The 17418-nt window shown below is 34.9% G+C and overlaps 1 protein-coding gene across 5 annotated transcripts in view; it reads left to right on the top strand.

Annotated features, from left to right (window-relative positions):
* The window catches only part of LOC128178792 (signal-induced proliferation-associated 1-like protein 1), a 31632-nt gene that overhangs the window by 9990 nt on the left and 4224 nt on the right, over positions 1–17418 (top strand). For 4 of the 5 annotated variants that reach the window (XM_052846138.1, XM_052846135.1, XM_052846137.1 and 1 more), the window contains 17 exons: positions 2636–2781; positions 2907–3098; positions 3348–3423; positions 6188–6286; positions 6552–6655; positions 6840–6997; positions 7174–7280; positions 7396–7530; positions 7718–7815; positions 7969–8114; positions 8360–8474; positions 8625–8875; positions 9657–10196; positions 11124–11374; positions 14709–14749; positions 14973–15330; positions 15581–15722. In XM_052846138.1, the coding sequence (XP_052702098.1) occupies positions 2636–2781; positions 2907–3098; positions 3348–3423; positions 6188–6286; positions 6552–6655; positions 6840–6997; positions 7174–7280; positions 7396–7530; positions 7718–7815; positions 7969–8114; positions 8360–8474; positions 8625–8875; positions 9657–10196; positions 11124–11374; positions 14709–14749; positions 14973–15330; positions 15581–15722 (2959 nt within the window). The remainder of the gene's footprint in view (positions 1–2635; positions 2782–2906; positions 3099–3347; positions 3424–6187; positions 6287–6551; positions 6656–6839; positions 6998–7173; positions 7281–7395; positions 7531–7717; positions 7816–7968; positions 8115–8359; positions 8475–8624; positions 8876–9656; positions 10197–11123; positions 11375–14708; positions 14750–14972; positions 15331–15580; positions 15723–17418) is intronic. The other variant, XM_052846139.1, reaches the window with a different exon arrangement.

The following is a 17418-nucleotide window of genomic DNA, read 5'->3' as shown; positions in this document are numbered from 1 at the left end:
TTTGTGAGCTGAAAATTAATGGTGATGCTAGATCAGAATGTCATTAAACATATTAAAAAAAGTAATGAATTTTATCTGAAAATTTTCACATGAATGATGAATTACCGGGAATTACTACAACAAAAACCTTCTTCAGATCAGGTGACCTAGATATCGCAAGCATTGACTGGGGAAATGGTTATCAAGTTTATTGTGTCAAAACCACATATTCAAAATTAAACAGTGTACTGGTAGTACCATATTATATTCTCGAAGATCAATCTAGTTAACAACAGAATTCTATTCAGTCCAAGCATTTCGGAAGTGAATAATCAAACTATTTTACAAATACTTTATCATGGGATATAGAAATGTGTCATATTTTCTTTTATAATGCCATGCTATGACATATCACCTATTTTAACCCAATAATAGAAAACCTTGTCCCCTATTAAGTTACTAACAGTCCTTGGTTTCACAATTTTTAGAGTAATTCTACGAAGTGATTTTTCTTTAAGGTTTCCTTTTTCTTGTCCATTCGTGATCTCATGAATGTATCTTAGTATTTTGATACCAGCATCACAGTATGTGTAAATTTACTGTTATTAACTTATTGTAGAAAAACTATTTCTTCTCTCTCAAACACTCACTCAGACCAAGAGGAAATTTTAATCAAGGTTACTGGAATACAGTGAAATATAAATATGTACATGCCAAGTATATATGTACATGTAAGTAGGTTGAGTTTTACTCAATACCTAGCAATCTGGCAGATATCTTAGAAAGAGACCTCATCAGAAGAATGTGAGGTGTATTTTATTAGCCCATCAAACAGCTTATGTACACGATAACCCCACAAAGACATTTCTGGTAGGATATATTTACATCCAGTTTATGAGGTTGAAACTAAGGTGAACATTTCAGAGAGAAAAGTAAATTAAGCTAGTTAACTTATTTTTTAGACTGCAAACCTAGAATTCCAAGGAAAAAAGTATAATGTATGGCATCTTTATTATAGCATTGAATGATTCATTTTTGACGTCGTCGTGTCAATAACTGCCGTCAGGTGAGCAGACAAATTGAATAACGCGCGTTAGCGCGTTATGATAATTTGTCTGCTCACCTGACGGCAGTTATTGACACGACGACGTCAAAAATGGATCATTTAATGCTTATATTTACATTCCCTTACTGAAGAAATCAATTGTTTACTTAAATAAATCGATATAAAGTGCAGATCACGGAGGGAGTGAATAAGTAACAGCAGGAACAGCTGTTTTGTAAAACCGGTTTAAACTGGTTTTCACATAGACTGTTGAGATGAGATCGACGAGCATGAAAATATAATCCATGATAAATAACTCTTGAAATGGTGCTTTAAACAATAAAGTCAACTTTTTTGTTGAATAATTATAAAACATGGTGTTTTTATAACATTCATGAAATACATTTTTTAACAAATAACATAGAAATCACTGTTTGAGAACTACTTATGTAAATTACTCGTAAATTCATACGCAGTGAATAGGTGTTGCATTTAGAGGCATTTAAACGTCACGGAATTTAATGGAAAAACACAGTAGAATGTAAATATACTGGTATATTTTCTTTCTTTTTATTATAGTTTACATAAAAGTTTATGTTTATATAGGTCAATGTCACATTGCCAAATTATGAATCAACATTATTGTTATTTATAGTATCAATACTCATTCAATGACAGCTTTTAATTGTTGTCAATTAACCATGAGATTAAGCAGTTTAAATTTGCCTTATAAGTAATTTTGATTTCAAGCGTTTATACACACATTACTTCTTATTAGTTATTACATGTACAATGCACTATTTTAAAAAGGGCATTAAAACCTAGCTAGCTCAATAGTTCTACATGTCAAGCAGACAGATTTCTAAGTTGTAGAGACAAACACAATGGAAAGGGATTAAGTTCATTCAAGAACAACTGTTTTCTATGACACAATGCTGATCACAAGGCTTTTGGGAGACAAGGCTTGTGAAGGGCCCCAATACAAATCAACCGCAATCACAAATGAAAGATCAGGGGCTATCAGATTAATACACAATCTCTGACACTGGACAATCCCCCAACAAAAATGTCTTTCATTCATAACTAGCCATTAAGGACTTTTAGTGAATTTTAAGGATTTTCTCCTTTCTTTTTGTAATATACATGTGTGTGGGTACTATCAAAATACTTGTGTGACTTTCTTCAGTCAAAAGTTGTGCCCTACTACCGGTATTTACAGGTGTAGATGAAATCCCAATTTAAATATTTATACAATCTCTGATTCTCAAGTGATATAACTATAAATTCCAGCATATCAAGGGATCATATAGACTTATTGCATAATACAGAGATAAGGAAGACATTTTTCCTAAATTTTAACAGTGAAATGTGTTTTGCAAATATCAACAGTAGTATATAGTTATTGACATTTTCTTTGGGGTGGGGAGGGGGGGGGGGGGAGTTAGCAAAAGAATATTGTTTCAAGTCATGATATATTTTGATTACCAGGGTATTGAGGTAATATAAGATACAGATAATATTAGTCAGGTTAGTGAATTAAGACAAATTAGAAAATGATACTCAGAACAACACAAACAGATTTAGACATTTAATTTGTTCTTGTCATTGTAGACCACCAGAACTACTTTGGAATTGATGATGCCCTGGGTCCTGTGGCCATCAGCATCAGGAAGGAGAAGGTGGATGATCGCGAAAACAACCTTGGAAGGGCAGATTATGGATTCAACCAATTCAGAGTCATTGTTAGAACTAGCGAAGTAAGAAACAAATTCAACGAACCAGTAAATACAATTCGTTTCCAATAAATCCCTACTACAGTGTTAAATTTCTTGAAGCCTTTTTATTTTTCTGCGAGATTTAATTCTTGTGACTGATTTCACAGCTCACCACGCTGCGCGGCGTCATCTTGGAGGAAGCCATTCCTGCCGCTGCCAGTAGACTAGGTGGCTCCCGCACCACCACCGTCAAGGACGTGATTGAATATGTGTGCCCCGACCTCCAGACATCCTGTCTGAAGCTAGCCTCGTCCAATCAGAAAACCCTGGACCAACTCCTTAAAGTTGACCAACAGGGGGTAGGTTCAATTCCTGCAACCACTAAATACATACAATTTATTATATCAAGGACTTTGAAACTTAGTTGGAAACAAAAAAAAACTATAAAACACATAAGTGGTTGTAGTACACTAATCTCTTTTTTCATAGTGAAAAGATGCATTGATTTAGTGTATCCAGACTGAATGGATACATTTCCAAAATAGCTCTTGCAGATTAATGCATTGTAAACATACTACATGTATTGATGCCTTCATGAATTTTTATAGGTGAATCAGACATACAAAGTTGGCATCATGTATTGCAAGGCTAACCAGTCCTCAGAAGAAGACATGTATAATAATGGTGAGTTCTGCTCTGCAAACATGAAGTACACTCATTTAGTCGCAAACATGTAGTGCAATCTGAGTACTGTGGAATCATTAAATTTCTGGGGGGGGGGGCCAATTTTCGTGTATTGCTTTAATTTACAGGTTCGTGGGGACGTAATTTCGTGTATTCTATTAACCTACAAAGGGAGATATGACTTTATAACCCTAATTTAATAATTAGTGGGGAATGTTTATTCGTGGATGAGAGGTACCCACGAATTCCACGAAAATTAGGCCACCACGAAATCTAATGATTCCACAGTAAGCAAGATCATAGTATTCTGATAGTGTTTCTACATTTTTATTTATCATCTATCTTCACAAACAATTTAAGCCAGTTAAATAATGTAGAGAATCAGCTAGTCTATTTCCTGGTTGTTCTTATAGTTATGAACAGAAAGCAATTATCTCTGTCCCTTGCAAGCTTCTGCTGCCTATGACAGGATGTACACTACAGTGACTACATTGGACTTATTGACACAGTCCTCTCAATTATTAGATTGATTACTGAGCAGTTTGTTCCATAATTAGATTGGCTGATTAGAATTAGTGACCTCTGGAGATTTCTGTGTTTGTTTCATGTCCTTTGTCTCTTTCTATTGCTCTCTGTTGCTCTGCCATCTGTACTCCCAGTGAACAAGCCCCTCGATCTTTCCTTGTGTCACTGACAACAAGCAGGTGCTTGGAAGCAGTCCCCGCCTAAAACAATATTTCTGTTCTGTTTAAACCTTCTCTGTCATAAACCCTGTAATTTGGAAGTGACAAATAATATCATTAATATCCTACTTGGTATTTAGCCTATTTTCTCCCCCGAAATTGCAGTTTTTATCTAATTTTTGAAAGGCGTGCAGGGATACTTCTCCTGACTGAGAAATTCAATGCCCTTTAATGATGGGTTTAGTGAAGCATGAAATGGCCAGTGTTTTGTCAAGTGATGGGTTGTCCTAATTGCCCAGAGGTACTTTTCAGCGATCTTTGATGAATACACCCTGATGTGTTTACTGATAGAAACATGAAACACAGATGTTATTAATTGATTTTATAGTTTTCATTTCAAATTACAAAACCCTGTTTCTCCATTATTGTTAGCCCATTTTGATTAAAGATTATTTTACAAGAAAGTTATATATTCATTGAATTAATATTATTTTAACATTATATTTCAACAAATTTCCTTTAAGTTGTCTATTATCCAAAATACCTTACAAAAGTAAATTGTTATGTTACACAAAGAGAAAAAAAGATAACTTTTAAAGATATGGCTTGGAAATGGGCAGAATTGCATATTTAACATTTCTGAACAGCATAAGGAAATCGTTAGTACAATGCATCATTATCTAGAGTAAAGTGCTACTTATGCATTATGCCTTGTTTGCATGTCTTCTCTCATTTTTCAAACCATTGGAGTATTATATCAATATCTGTTGTAGGCTTCAAGTCTACTGTATGCCTTTATCATAAAGGGATAGTGATCTTGTCTAACCATTTGCTTCATGGAATAGAAACTTCAGTTATATGAATCTATGTACAAGAAGCAATCTGGCATTCTTTACGTCATATAACGTTCCAGTTTTGAAGGAATATATCTTTTAGCTGGCGTATCTGCATGTACAGGCTTTTTAAATTAATGAATGTGAATGATATTTGTCAATGTAGACATGTATTTAAGAGAAAAAGACTAGATTTATAAGGATATAGGAAAGGAAGGGAGCTAGTGCATCCTTTTCAACTTAGGTATGCCCCATTGGTTTGTATGATGAATTGGTAATGTGCGATTATTTCTTGAGAGGAAATTTCCCTCAGCAGTTCAGGGTCTGTTACAGAGATAAAGATGCCTTTACAGATCTTTACAGATCTTACTTCTTCAAAAATAAGAAAATAATGGAGTTTTTGCAGACAAGAGGAAAAGTACCCTAATGAAAATGGATTAAGTTGGTAGATGTGATACTTAAAACTATAGATAGATAAGACGTTAGATATACACTCAACATACGATCCTGTTGGTAATCTATTATTTTAATCATTTAGTGTTGGGCCTCTGTAGGAATAAAGTCTGTATCAATTATGGGTTTGAGGCATGACTGAAAGGTCAAATATTTTATGCTTTTCAAGACCTTGCTATGAAATTCTAAGTTCTGAACAGATATGTTCTTTCTTTGTGCCAGTGTCTGGCTGTTTTCCAATTGATGCTGATGATTATGTATTCTTTATGAAAAGTTCTTGCTCAAAGCATCCCAAGAAAATAAGACAAGTTATCTATTTAGATAGCATTACATAATCACACTACTTCCAATTTTGCCACATTTTTCGAATGTCTTTGCTATTCTTTGTGTTTGTATTTTGTGAAGCCAAATATCCCCATAGAGAAATGAATCATTCAAAGACTCTGAAATTCCTCAGAACATTCAATCCTTCCCTGTGTTATTAATAAGATTTTTATCCTCAAGATCTTTGAGGTGGCTTATCAGATAATTGAGGTAATTATAAGGCTATTCTCAAAGCAACAGTTATTAAATGAGTCTGTACTTTGCCAAGATTTGAGGAATTAGCTCCCTTTGGTGAGGTTTCTCTGGGCTTATTTTGATTAGGCCAAGCTTGTTGTTAAACAAACTTTTATAAGACATTTTTCCTCAGCATTCAGAACAATAAAAGCCACATGTCTGACTTGAGAGATGGCCACACACACTTTGAATTCAAAACTATTTCATACATCAATTTCATTAAGATTTTTTTTTCAGAACACTCTGGACCAGCATTTGAGGAGTTTTTAAGCTGCATTGGACAGAAAGTTAGACTAAAAGGTTTTGAGAAATACAGAGCACAACTTGATAATAAAAGTAAGCAGTGCTGTTTGCTAAACTGTAACTCATACTATACATCTATTACATATATTTTGTAGCTTAATTAGTAACAGTGTCTATCTTTGTCATTTCTCACTACCATAATTAAGTCAGAGCAAAGAATGGCCGAATGGCCTATAAATACCTGTACATCTAAGCTATAATTAGCACAACAAAAATGATGTATATGATATTAACATTGACCTGGCATTATGTTGTGAAAAAGTACTAAAGTACAGATTGATTGATGTTTATTCCTCAGCTGACTCCACTGGTCAACAGTCGGTGTACACCACCTTTAACAACTGTGAAATCATGTTCCATGTGTCCACTATGCTGCCTTATACTCCCAACAACACCCAACAGGTATCTGTCAATTTTTGAAATGAAAAATAAGACAGGATTCATCACAATTATACAGAGAATACACATAAAACAGAATGTTGACAATTTATACAGAGTAGTGTGCTGTTTCATTTGTTCAGCCTTATCATTCACATTGTTTTCATATTTGTATGCAGTTTAATATATTGTACCCATGTTATTACAGTTACTACGCAAGCGACACATCGGGAATGATATCGTAACCATAGTCTTTCAAGAGCCGGGTGCTCTGCCATTCACACCCAAAACCGTTCGATCCCAGTTTCAGCATGTCTTCATCATTGTCAAGGTCCATAATCCATGCACAGATAATGTTCACTACAGGTGGGTTATTTATAATGGCTACTTGTTTTGTGTAACTTGTAACTTTAAAGAACCAAAAAATTAGAGGCGTAATTCTGGTATATGTTTGTACATTAAATATTTTAAGAAAGTGTTGATTGATTAACTAATACAGATAAACAATTTTCAATAATGGCTAAATGTGGTTCTCTTTACAGTATTGCTGTCACAAGATCAAAAGATGTCCCTCCATTTGGTCCCCATATCCCTGAGAATGCCATGTTTCCAAGATCAGACCAATTTGCTGAATTTCTTCTTGCCAAAAGTAACTGCTATTTCACCTGGTTTGATGCAGAACAAATTTCCAACAAACATGATAGAATTACAAATTGACTAATAAGGTGTCTGACATATTTTAATTTATTTTTCCTCATTTGTAGTAATCAATGCCGAAAATGCAGCTCACAGATGTGAAAAGTTTATTGCTATGGCAACTCGCACCAGAACCGAATACCTCAAAGATCTGGCTCAGAACCATGTCACAACAACAACATTAGACTCTGGTTCAAAACTTAGTATGTTGAAAAAACTATATCTTATGATTTTTATACTATTTCAACACCCTTTCTTCATATTTCACTACTTTCCCTATCTCTTTCACTGAATTCAAAATTTCCCCTCACCCAAGAAAAACAAAACAATAGCCATAAAAAAACCCAATAAGCAGGTATTACATGTATTAGTATTGATGTTTACCTGTAGGTAAATTTTCCCTTGGAAGTGGTCGAAAGAAAGACAAGGCGAAACAGAAAGTTGTTCCTGATATGTATGCATCAGGTGCCATTGTTTGGAATGTACGGGTATGTCAAAGTTTATAACTTCTATGCAAAATTTTCATGGGTTCTTATGGATAAAAAAAACTTTTGGCTCTATGAAAATTGCAGAAGATTGTATTGAAAATTACAGAGGACTCAGTGAAATTCATAATTTACCTGCCTTAATGTTGATTACAGGTGGAGGACTTTGGGTCAGGGTCCCAGGTAGAGGCTGCTTTGGCGATCTCTTCGGAAGTGCTGGTCATTCAGGAGGAAAGTTCCAAGAGTGTCATCTTCACCGTTCACTGTGGGGCCATAATAGGCTGGACAGCTACAGCTAACAGGTTCCACATCATGCAATTTGTATTTATTCAAATTTGAATTAAAAATGTTAATTAGAAAGTTCTCAAAGACGGTTTTCTGTTTGCAAATATATTTATTGATTAAATGTGGCTGAAAGGTGCAACATTGCACATTACCGGTAGTTATTTATTGATTTTGAAAAATTATTGATAAAATTAAAATTTCAAAATAATATGGTTTGCCTCCAAATGTGCATGTAAACAAATATATGGGCTTTGTTTTTCAGCATCAAGATTTTTTTTAATCAAGAGGAGAGTATTTTGATCCGTCCCCTGAGTGGAGAGATGGAGGAGACGGACGAGATCTGTCAGAGGCTTCGGGCAGTTACGCCGGGCTGTCCTGTAAGAATCAAATTGAATTTGAAATCCAGCTAATCATAACATCATTATTAATCCATCCATTGATGGAATTTCATGGAAAGGAAAGAAATCATACTACTGTGTATTTTAAATAATAAAGACGATATGGTTCAATGAAATTTCTACTTCTAGTCTGAAGAGAAAACCTTGAGGAGAAACGGCATGGGTCAGTTGGGCTTCCACATTAATGGTGATGCCATAGTGACTGATGTGGAGAAGAACAGCTTTGCCCATGAAGTGGGGCTCCTGAAGGGGAGCCGCCTGGTGGAGATCTGTAAGGTGGCCTCCATCAATCTGAGCCACGAGGACATGGTGGATTTACTGCGAACCTCACAGACTGTCAAAGTTACTCTCATACCACCTCTTGAAGACGGGACTCCTAGGTAGGCCATTTTCATTCCTGTCTTATTAGGTTTTTTTGTTTGTTTTTTTTTTGGATTTGATGAAAATTTCACTAAGATATTAATTGGTTTTCTATTTCATTTAAACACCATGCATTTTGATACATTCTTATATTTACTAATGAAATCATACATATGTCTCACAAATTCTAAAAACATGTTAAGAAGCTTAGTATGTAGACCATTGAAGTATGCCCTTGAGATTTGTTTACAATTTAACATGCGGATGAGAAAGATTGGGAAGGTGATGTGGTTGAACTTGTTGATGTGAAGATATGATGTGAAATTTCTAATGTGATCTTTCTTTTTTCTTTTTTTATCCTATTCATCCATCATCAGTAGTGTAGCTAGAATGCACAGTTAATATTCTTTTTTTATTATGAAAAAAAAAATTCAATCATTTCATTCCTTTTTTATCAATTTTTAAAATAATGTATACAAATGCACAAAGGATTTCTTTGTAGAGTAGATGATATTAAATCTTCACAATTTTTTTCCCCCATTTTATCTTTGAAGTTCATCTCATCCATCAACATAGTTCACTATGCATGCTGGTACAAATGCCATAGAATCATCAAGTCATCATTAACCATATTTATTTTATACAAGCCATCATTCATATATTCCACAATATTATGTATTTCATGTCATGTGTTGTGTGTCAGAGAGATGTTGACCTTTAACCTCTGTGTTTGGAGGTTTTGAGATGCGATGAATTCTGTGTGCACAGGGTTGTGTATTTGGTATTGATTGCTTTTGGCAGGGGTGTCACCACATTACTCACTAACTGCAGATATACGTCATTAAATACCCTCAAGGCGGCCTGCAAGGCCACGCAAAATGTCCAACAGAGGCAAAAGGAGGCTTTGATGGGTCAGAAGTCTGTCCCTCTTGGATCACTGAACGGTTCCCATCACAGTCTATGTAAGACTTCCTCGGATTCCTCTGAGTATTCATACCAAAGACATCAGACAGACGTAAACACATCAATGGAGACGCTGAGTATGGAGTTCTTGCGCACTGAGTTTGCCAGTATATTCGCAGGTTCCAATGAGAACCTGTATTCACCTGAAGAGCAGCCATCTCAGCTGTCGAGCAGCTCCAGTGAGCAGTCGTTCCATTTGCGAGACTCGTTGAACTCGAACTCGAGTCTGAGAATTGATATCCGAGACTCGAGGTTGTCCTCAAGCTCCAGTGAGTTTACCACAAGCCCCACCCAGAAGGATCCCCCCAGAGCTGAATCCCCGAGTCACAGGGGGTCTCAGACCCTCCCTCACCACAGAAAGCCTTCAACCCCCACTAGGTACCAGTTTATCTGCATGCTATGTCTGCTTAGTGGCTGTGGGACTAAGAACTCTTGCATGATCATTAATTTGCATGCTTTGTTAACCATCTTGCTTGCATGTTTAGATTTCTAACCATGGCCTTTTAATTTTTTTTCGAGATTTCTCTTGCAGCCATTCTGATTTTATTTTACAGCATCTTTTCTTCCAACATTGGTTTTCAGTTATATTTCATTTTACTCCATTTCATTTTCATTTATGAATGCCTTATGAAAATCCTCCTTTTGTTCTTTTGTGTAAATGTTGACCATAGGATAGACTAGCTATGACTGTGTTAATAGGTCTTAGATGGTGACAATGGCTTCATTTTAGGTTTGTTTTGGTTATCATTATACCTAGCATTTTCTAAAGCTATTAAATTATGGGAATGAATTTTCTTTTGCTCATTAAAATTTTTCTCTAGCTATTGTATGGAATGCACATTTAAGTGGACAGGGGGTATTTCATTTTTAATTTGATTTTGAAAAAAAAAAAAATCATTTATCAAAAGAGGACGTAATTTATATTTTTTAAAGATATATATAATTTTATTATCTGAACTGTTCACTACCTTGTAATTTTCTTGTTTATTGGAAATATCTCCACTTGTAAGACCCAGGCATGATATGCTAACATTTCCACAACTTAATATCACTGAGAAAAATTCTACCACCACAGAACTTAATTAATATGCCGAATGGCATAACTTTATGTATCCCCATCAAGACTTTAACTTGATATAGATCATGACTCACAGAGAATATTGATTACAATTTAAAATTAAAAAATAATGCAGTCACAAAAACCAACTTTTAATATGTATACTTCGCTTTCAATACAGTTAACGTGTGAGTTTCATGGTATATTGGACTATGTAATAAACTATGTATATGGTTAATTGCTTATAGGGGAGAAGTACAGTCTCCTGGGAAGAGCCTCCTTCCGGGTTATCGCCCCCTGGCTACATCTAGTCTCCAGAGAGGGGCCGGACTCCATCACGCCTACACGGACACTGCCCTCTCCTCTAAGGGCTCCAGTATGTATGATGAGGGCTACACCTCGCGTCCCACGGACAGTCTGAGATCAGACGACGGGAAGCACGAGAGATCAGGCTCAAGGGACTCGAGGGACAGTGGGGACTACCAGTATCTCAGTGGAGGTAGGGGATACAACCTTCATATGTGTAATAGTAATATTTGAAGTGACTAACAGTATCTCAGGGAAGGTAGGGACTCTGACCTTGATAGAATATCTATATAAGGATCAAATTCGGGATTACCAATATCTCAGTGGAGGTAGTGATGCTGACCTGTATAGAATGTATGTGTGTAACAGTTAGTAGTAGGGAGTACCAGTATCGCAATGGTTTTAGGGACACTGACTTTGGTGATATTTCTATGTAACAGTAGTTATTGGGACTGCCAGTATCTCAGTGGAGGTAGGGACTATGATGTTGGTGGTATTTATGTGTAAGAGGACTACAAGTTTCTCGATCATTTATTATATAGAATGTATGTTTAGTGAAAGTACTGTAGATTCCTTATTTTACACAAGTACTAAATTCTGTGATTGAATTGTACATTTTGTATCAAATCATGAGAGTATATTATTGTGAACACGGAATTTTATCATAGTTTTATTTGATTTATGACAAATAAAAGCAAGATTTTGAAATCAGCAAGATGTCCACGATTTTATGTGGATATTAATTCTTCCCTTTTAATTAGAAATCTAGAGTAATGGGGACAACTGGTATCTCAGTGGAAGTAGGAACATTGACCTTTGTGATGTACCGTAATCCGGTGAATATAATACGCAGTAGTGTATAATACGCATCAAAAAAATTAACCAAACGGTAATCTTGCAGTTATACTTTGTATGCACGCTCAACTTCATCGCGGGAATACGCTACCGGAAATAAGAAAAACACAATATTTTCTTACATATGGATTTATTGTAACATCGCGGTAATATCTTTATTTCATAATCAATGTTTTAAAAAGCGTTATATGATTGTTTAGTCATTACAACCCCTGTGTAGTGAAAAACGGGCGGTGTACAGGTATAGAGATAACGGACCCAATTAAGTTATTAAATGATGCCGATCAAAGTGATCAATTAGAGGCCTGAAACATAATAAAATATGTGCACAAATAGTTGTGTTGTGTATAGTACACATAGCCTAAGGGGAGTACCGTCTGAGATACCCAAGGTGTCAAGTGTTAGCGGAGGGGGAGCACAACAATAAGTTTCAATTAACGGAATTGGATATAGAATTATTTATATTCATAATTATTTGCAATAAATCAATTAGCATTACATGAAAATGGTTAAAAATGAGCAAAATGATGTGTAAGCTGTTTTCAAAGATAGGTTACAAATAGCACATGGCCATCCAAGCCCGCATTCTATTTTAAAATAACAGCTGTAATGGCGGAGTACACGGAGATAAAGAATAGGCATTTCAAATTAATTTTTAAAGGCCATTTTGAAACAGTTTATTTATTAACAGACTTTAAGTATACATTTTCTTTAATTACACGCCATGACAATCATTTCCTAAGGGTTTGATAATAATATATATGTGATAATGAAGGAATGTTACGATGTATAGCGGGGTATCGGTCCTGTTTGTGAACAGCATAGGTAATACGGCAGTATGATACCTCATGCTTCATCTAGGGAAAAAATATGTCAAAATCCTATAGGGATGTATAGTACGCACCCCTTTCTCATGGTAAAAAATCCTGGAAAAAAAGGTGCGCATTATATTCACCGGATTACGGTACATGTAACTGTAATATTGACAGTGGTGGAAGTAGTACATGTTGTAGTGACTTCCAAAATCTGAGTGGAAATAGGTGTACCAACTTGCACTTACCGGTACTTTGATAGTATGCATACAATTTATATGGAAAAATCAGGCCATGGATAATTCACCTACACTGTAGTTTTAGATCAGGGAGTACAGTGCTTAGACTTGGATACATTATCAACTATCCCCATAGTTAATTTCAATCTTTTTCCTCTTGGAGGAGAGAGGGTATGAAATGACAGTGGAATATTTTCTATATGTATTTCAAAGATGAGCTGGTATGATATGTATTAATGTGCATTTACAAGCTGATTTGTGGTAAAAGTAATGATGCATCAATCCATATTTATTTAGACAATAAATGCATAATATCTTAGCAAGTATATTTTCTGCACCAAGTTGTAGCATTTATAGATATAATAATGAGAATATGATAAGATTTTTCTGTTTAATTAGATTATGCTTGAATGAACAAGGTTCTGGTGTCTCTGCTCAGAGTATGATTATGGAATGACTATATGCAAAAATCATGTATTTCAAGGGCCCGTGACACTGTTGACAAAGTCTGCCAAAGTTAAATGGCCTGCTTCTTAAGGTTTAATTACCATACTGCCATGAATCATAACAGTTTCAAGTTCTACCATTTGGATCGCATTAGAACCATGCATTGATAGTAGTGACAAGTTGTTTGATGCTGAATATTAAAAAAATGCTTGCCTCCTTTTAAGCTCTGAAAATGTTGGTATGTTGCAAGCAATCAAGTAACTGAGGCATAGAGAGTAAATGTTGCTGATCAGTCTAGGGTTAAGAATTCCAGTGGGCTCTAACTGCTCTTATAATGGACGGAAAATGGAAAGCTTTTTAAAATTCATTTCAAGTATAATTGAAAACCCTTGTTTAAACTTCTGTAGCTGTATGGAAGGGAATGTTCATTTGGCCCGATTTTGAGTCAGCTATTTTTAGAATTGTGTAAAGAAGTTTCTTGATCCCAGGATTGATAAGAATGAATTAGTTCAATTAACAATCATGAGTAGTTAAAAGTAATATACATGTTCATGGTCAATGTGAACCGAGTTGGATTGATTGTGTATTTTGTGTGAGCTAGGGGTGTACTTTGTTGTGCTTATAAATAGGTAAGGGAATATGGCTATAGAACATGCAGTGATTTAATTACAGAAATATTTATGAATATTAAAACTTTGCACCACAGCTTTTCACACGTCAAACAAATGTCTAGCTGTCGGTACAGGCTGTATATATTTTTGGTAGGCAGTGTGTGTATCATTTGAGCCTGCCTACTGTTCTGCAGAGGTTAATGGGGATATTGACATTTCTGGCATTGTTTTATGATAAGGCACCAACTTTAAAGAAACTTACTGGGGATAAATCTTGATTGGATTATGTTCCGCCAAGCAAGTAATTTCCGTTTTTTCTTCTTATCAGGTCAAACATCTCTGTTTTGTGGATTGTTGATTTATTTTCCATATGTTTTAGACAGCATGTAGAGTTTTGTGCAAACTTTGGAATGGTTGTTGGAATAACTTTACCACATTTTCAGGTTGTGTTGGATGTAGTATACAAATTGTTTTAAAATTCTTGGCTTAGTGTTTTATTATGTTATGTAAATCATGACATATACAGCTTTCAAGAGTGTGATGATTTCGTTTTTGTTTTTCAGCTCCAAGACCTTGGAGTAGCACTCGTGCTACCTACAATCAGGTAGGCATTATTTTGAGAATCACTTGAAACATTCTTAATCAGTATCTGTTCCCAAAATAATGGCGAGTACTGTTATGTTAAATCAATCCACCACATAAGATCAAGTGTTGTAAATTGTTCAAAAATCTTCAATGAAAATTCTTGACATTAAAAATTCTTGACATGTCATTTGTTTTGATACAATAATCTAATAAAGGACATTTTTGCCTGCGTGTATTTACAGATAAGGAGACAGGACCCTGCTAATTCCAGTGGAGACTCTGGATCTTACGGCAGTGCTGTCCATCAGTCGGAGAGTGTTCCCTCAGGCATGTCCACCACACAGTCCAGTAACTTCTCATCACGGAAATACTCTGCCCCAGGGGGAGACTACTCTGCTGTCCAGCATGGCAACATCTCACTGGAATTAATGAAACAGACTCAGAACTCTAAGTACTTGTTAAGTCAGGGTCAGGATGTGGTCGGGGTCAAGAGTACCAGTTCTAGTGTGAATCTCAGTGACACTTCATTCTCTAGTGGATCATCTCATAACTCAGGAGCATTGCCAGGACAACGGGGTTACCATAGCAACAGCTCCAGAGGTAGGTCATTTTCATGCCCTTTGTAAAGTAAAGATAAAAAATTTAATGCCATCTTTTACCAAAAATGTAACATATAAGGCAGTGTTTTGATTGATATTAATATGCTTATTAATCTCACTAATTATCAGTTATGTAGAACTTGTAAGCATCATTGGAGAAAATTCCTCATAAAAAAAATTCAGTGAAACAATCATTTAACTAATTGATTTGCTGGGTACAATTTAGTTGATTTATTTTTTCTTTTAATCAGATGATTTAACTAATGTTGGTAAGAAGCGAGCTGATCCGACCTCTGCTAACAATAAAGGTCGGCCCGGGGGTCACAGAAGGACGCACCTGTCAGAGATCTCTCCCCTCAGCAGTGAAAATGGCAGTCCAAGATCATCCCAAAAGTAGGTTGTCCAGACTGCATGATTTTTTAGTTCTTTGTTGTCTTTACACACTTTTGTGAAACATACAAAGTCCTGTTACTCTAAACTAGAAATGCTGTGGGTCAGATGTATTCAAAATTTTTATGGTACAATATTTTTTTTTCTCTGGCATTCATTTAAATCCCTCTATGTGTTATAAATTTCAGTTCAAAATTAAAGAGTAGACTCTTTTTCACGAAATATTGTTTATAGCTCCCACAGTCTTTGTTGATTCTAAAGTTCTGAAATTTATCAACAAAACTTGCAAAAGTCTTGGAGTATTATTTTCACATTCCTTTCATATTTGATTCCAAAAAAAGAATTGAGGCAGAGATGTCAGAAGCAAATAAAAAATATTGGTAGCTTGATTATAGGATGTAAATAGAGTTTGTCAGGTGAAATACAGGAGATATTTTTAGGCTCATACATTGAGCAGATCTTTAGGCTTGATACACTGCAGCCAAGAAAGATGAGACGCATTGGCAATTTCCCCAAAAACAATCTTGTGAAATTCGCTAAAGAGGAAAAGAATAAGTATTCCATAAATATATGTACCTGATATGTATTAAAATAACAATTAAAAGTAGTCAGGTTTTTTTTTTAACATTTAGAATTCAAATGTTAAAATATGCAGAACTGTCAACCTTGTCAGATTATTCACAAAAAATATCACCAGTAACGTCTGGGTTGGATCGTTTTAAGGTATGAGGAAGTTAAAATTAATCCTTTTAGACAATACACATAATTATATATTTTGTTTAAGTATTTTTAATAAATTCTTCAATATAAGTTGCGTTTGATTTCTTGTGACTAGATATTATTAGATTAATAAAATATCAAGTCATTTGATTTAAAATCTGGGCATCATATGCGTCTGTTTGATGGCTGTAAAGCAGATAAAGTTTGATGATAAAAATCTAAAAAGTGTGTAATTTAAACTAGTGATATATTATTCAAACTGATGTATGATGATCATGAATCTATTTTGCGTGTCATGTTCTAAACCTCAGTTTTATCCAACATGCTTTAATTCAAGTGCTATACTATATAAATAGTGCCTGTTTGGGAGGGTAACAGTTGAAATTGTAACTCCGAGAAAACCATTGTCAACCGACGCAAAGCGGAGGTTGACAATGGTTTTTGAGGTGTGTCAATTTCAACTGTTGCCCTCCCAAACAGGCACTATTTATTTTATTATACTGAATGTCTTTATTTTAAATAAAACTTATCGGTACTGCTTTTAAATTTTTTGATGTGAATTCTACAGCGAACCGTATGCGCATACTTTACATGCATGTAAAAATTCGTTATGTTACCCATTGCCAAGTGTGTTGCTATCGCTAAGGGTAATAGAATGGATTATAAACTGCGTGAAAACCAATCAGATTTAAGTTTCTAACATGAAAGTATAATAAAAATAATTATTGTACAGTGCTAAACTATAAAGTTGTCCATTAAGATTGTGAAATATTGTATGTGACCTCAGATTAAAAAAGAATATTCTTTTAAATGAATTTTTGTTCATCTTGATTTTATAAATAGGTTTGGCTTAGGAAAATGCAATCAAATTGAAATTAAAATTCAATTTACCTATTTATGGAAACTCAGTAGGAAATGAATTGTGCTCTGTCATGAAAGTCTTGTTTTTATTATCCATATGAATTTAATTTTATTTATG

Source organism: Crassostrea angulata, chromosome 3, assembly GCF_025612915.1.
Source record: "Crassostrea angulata isolate pt1a10 chromosome 3, ASM2561291v2, whole genome shotgun sequence".
In the NCBI taxonomy this organism is placed as follows: Eukaryota; Metazoa; Mollusca; class Bivalvia; order Ostreida; family Ostreidae; genus Magallana; species Magallana angulata.
Note: the sequence above shows the minus strand (reverse complement) of the source record. Positions and strands in the feature narration are given on the sequence as shown.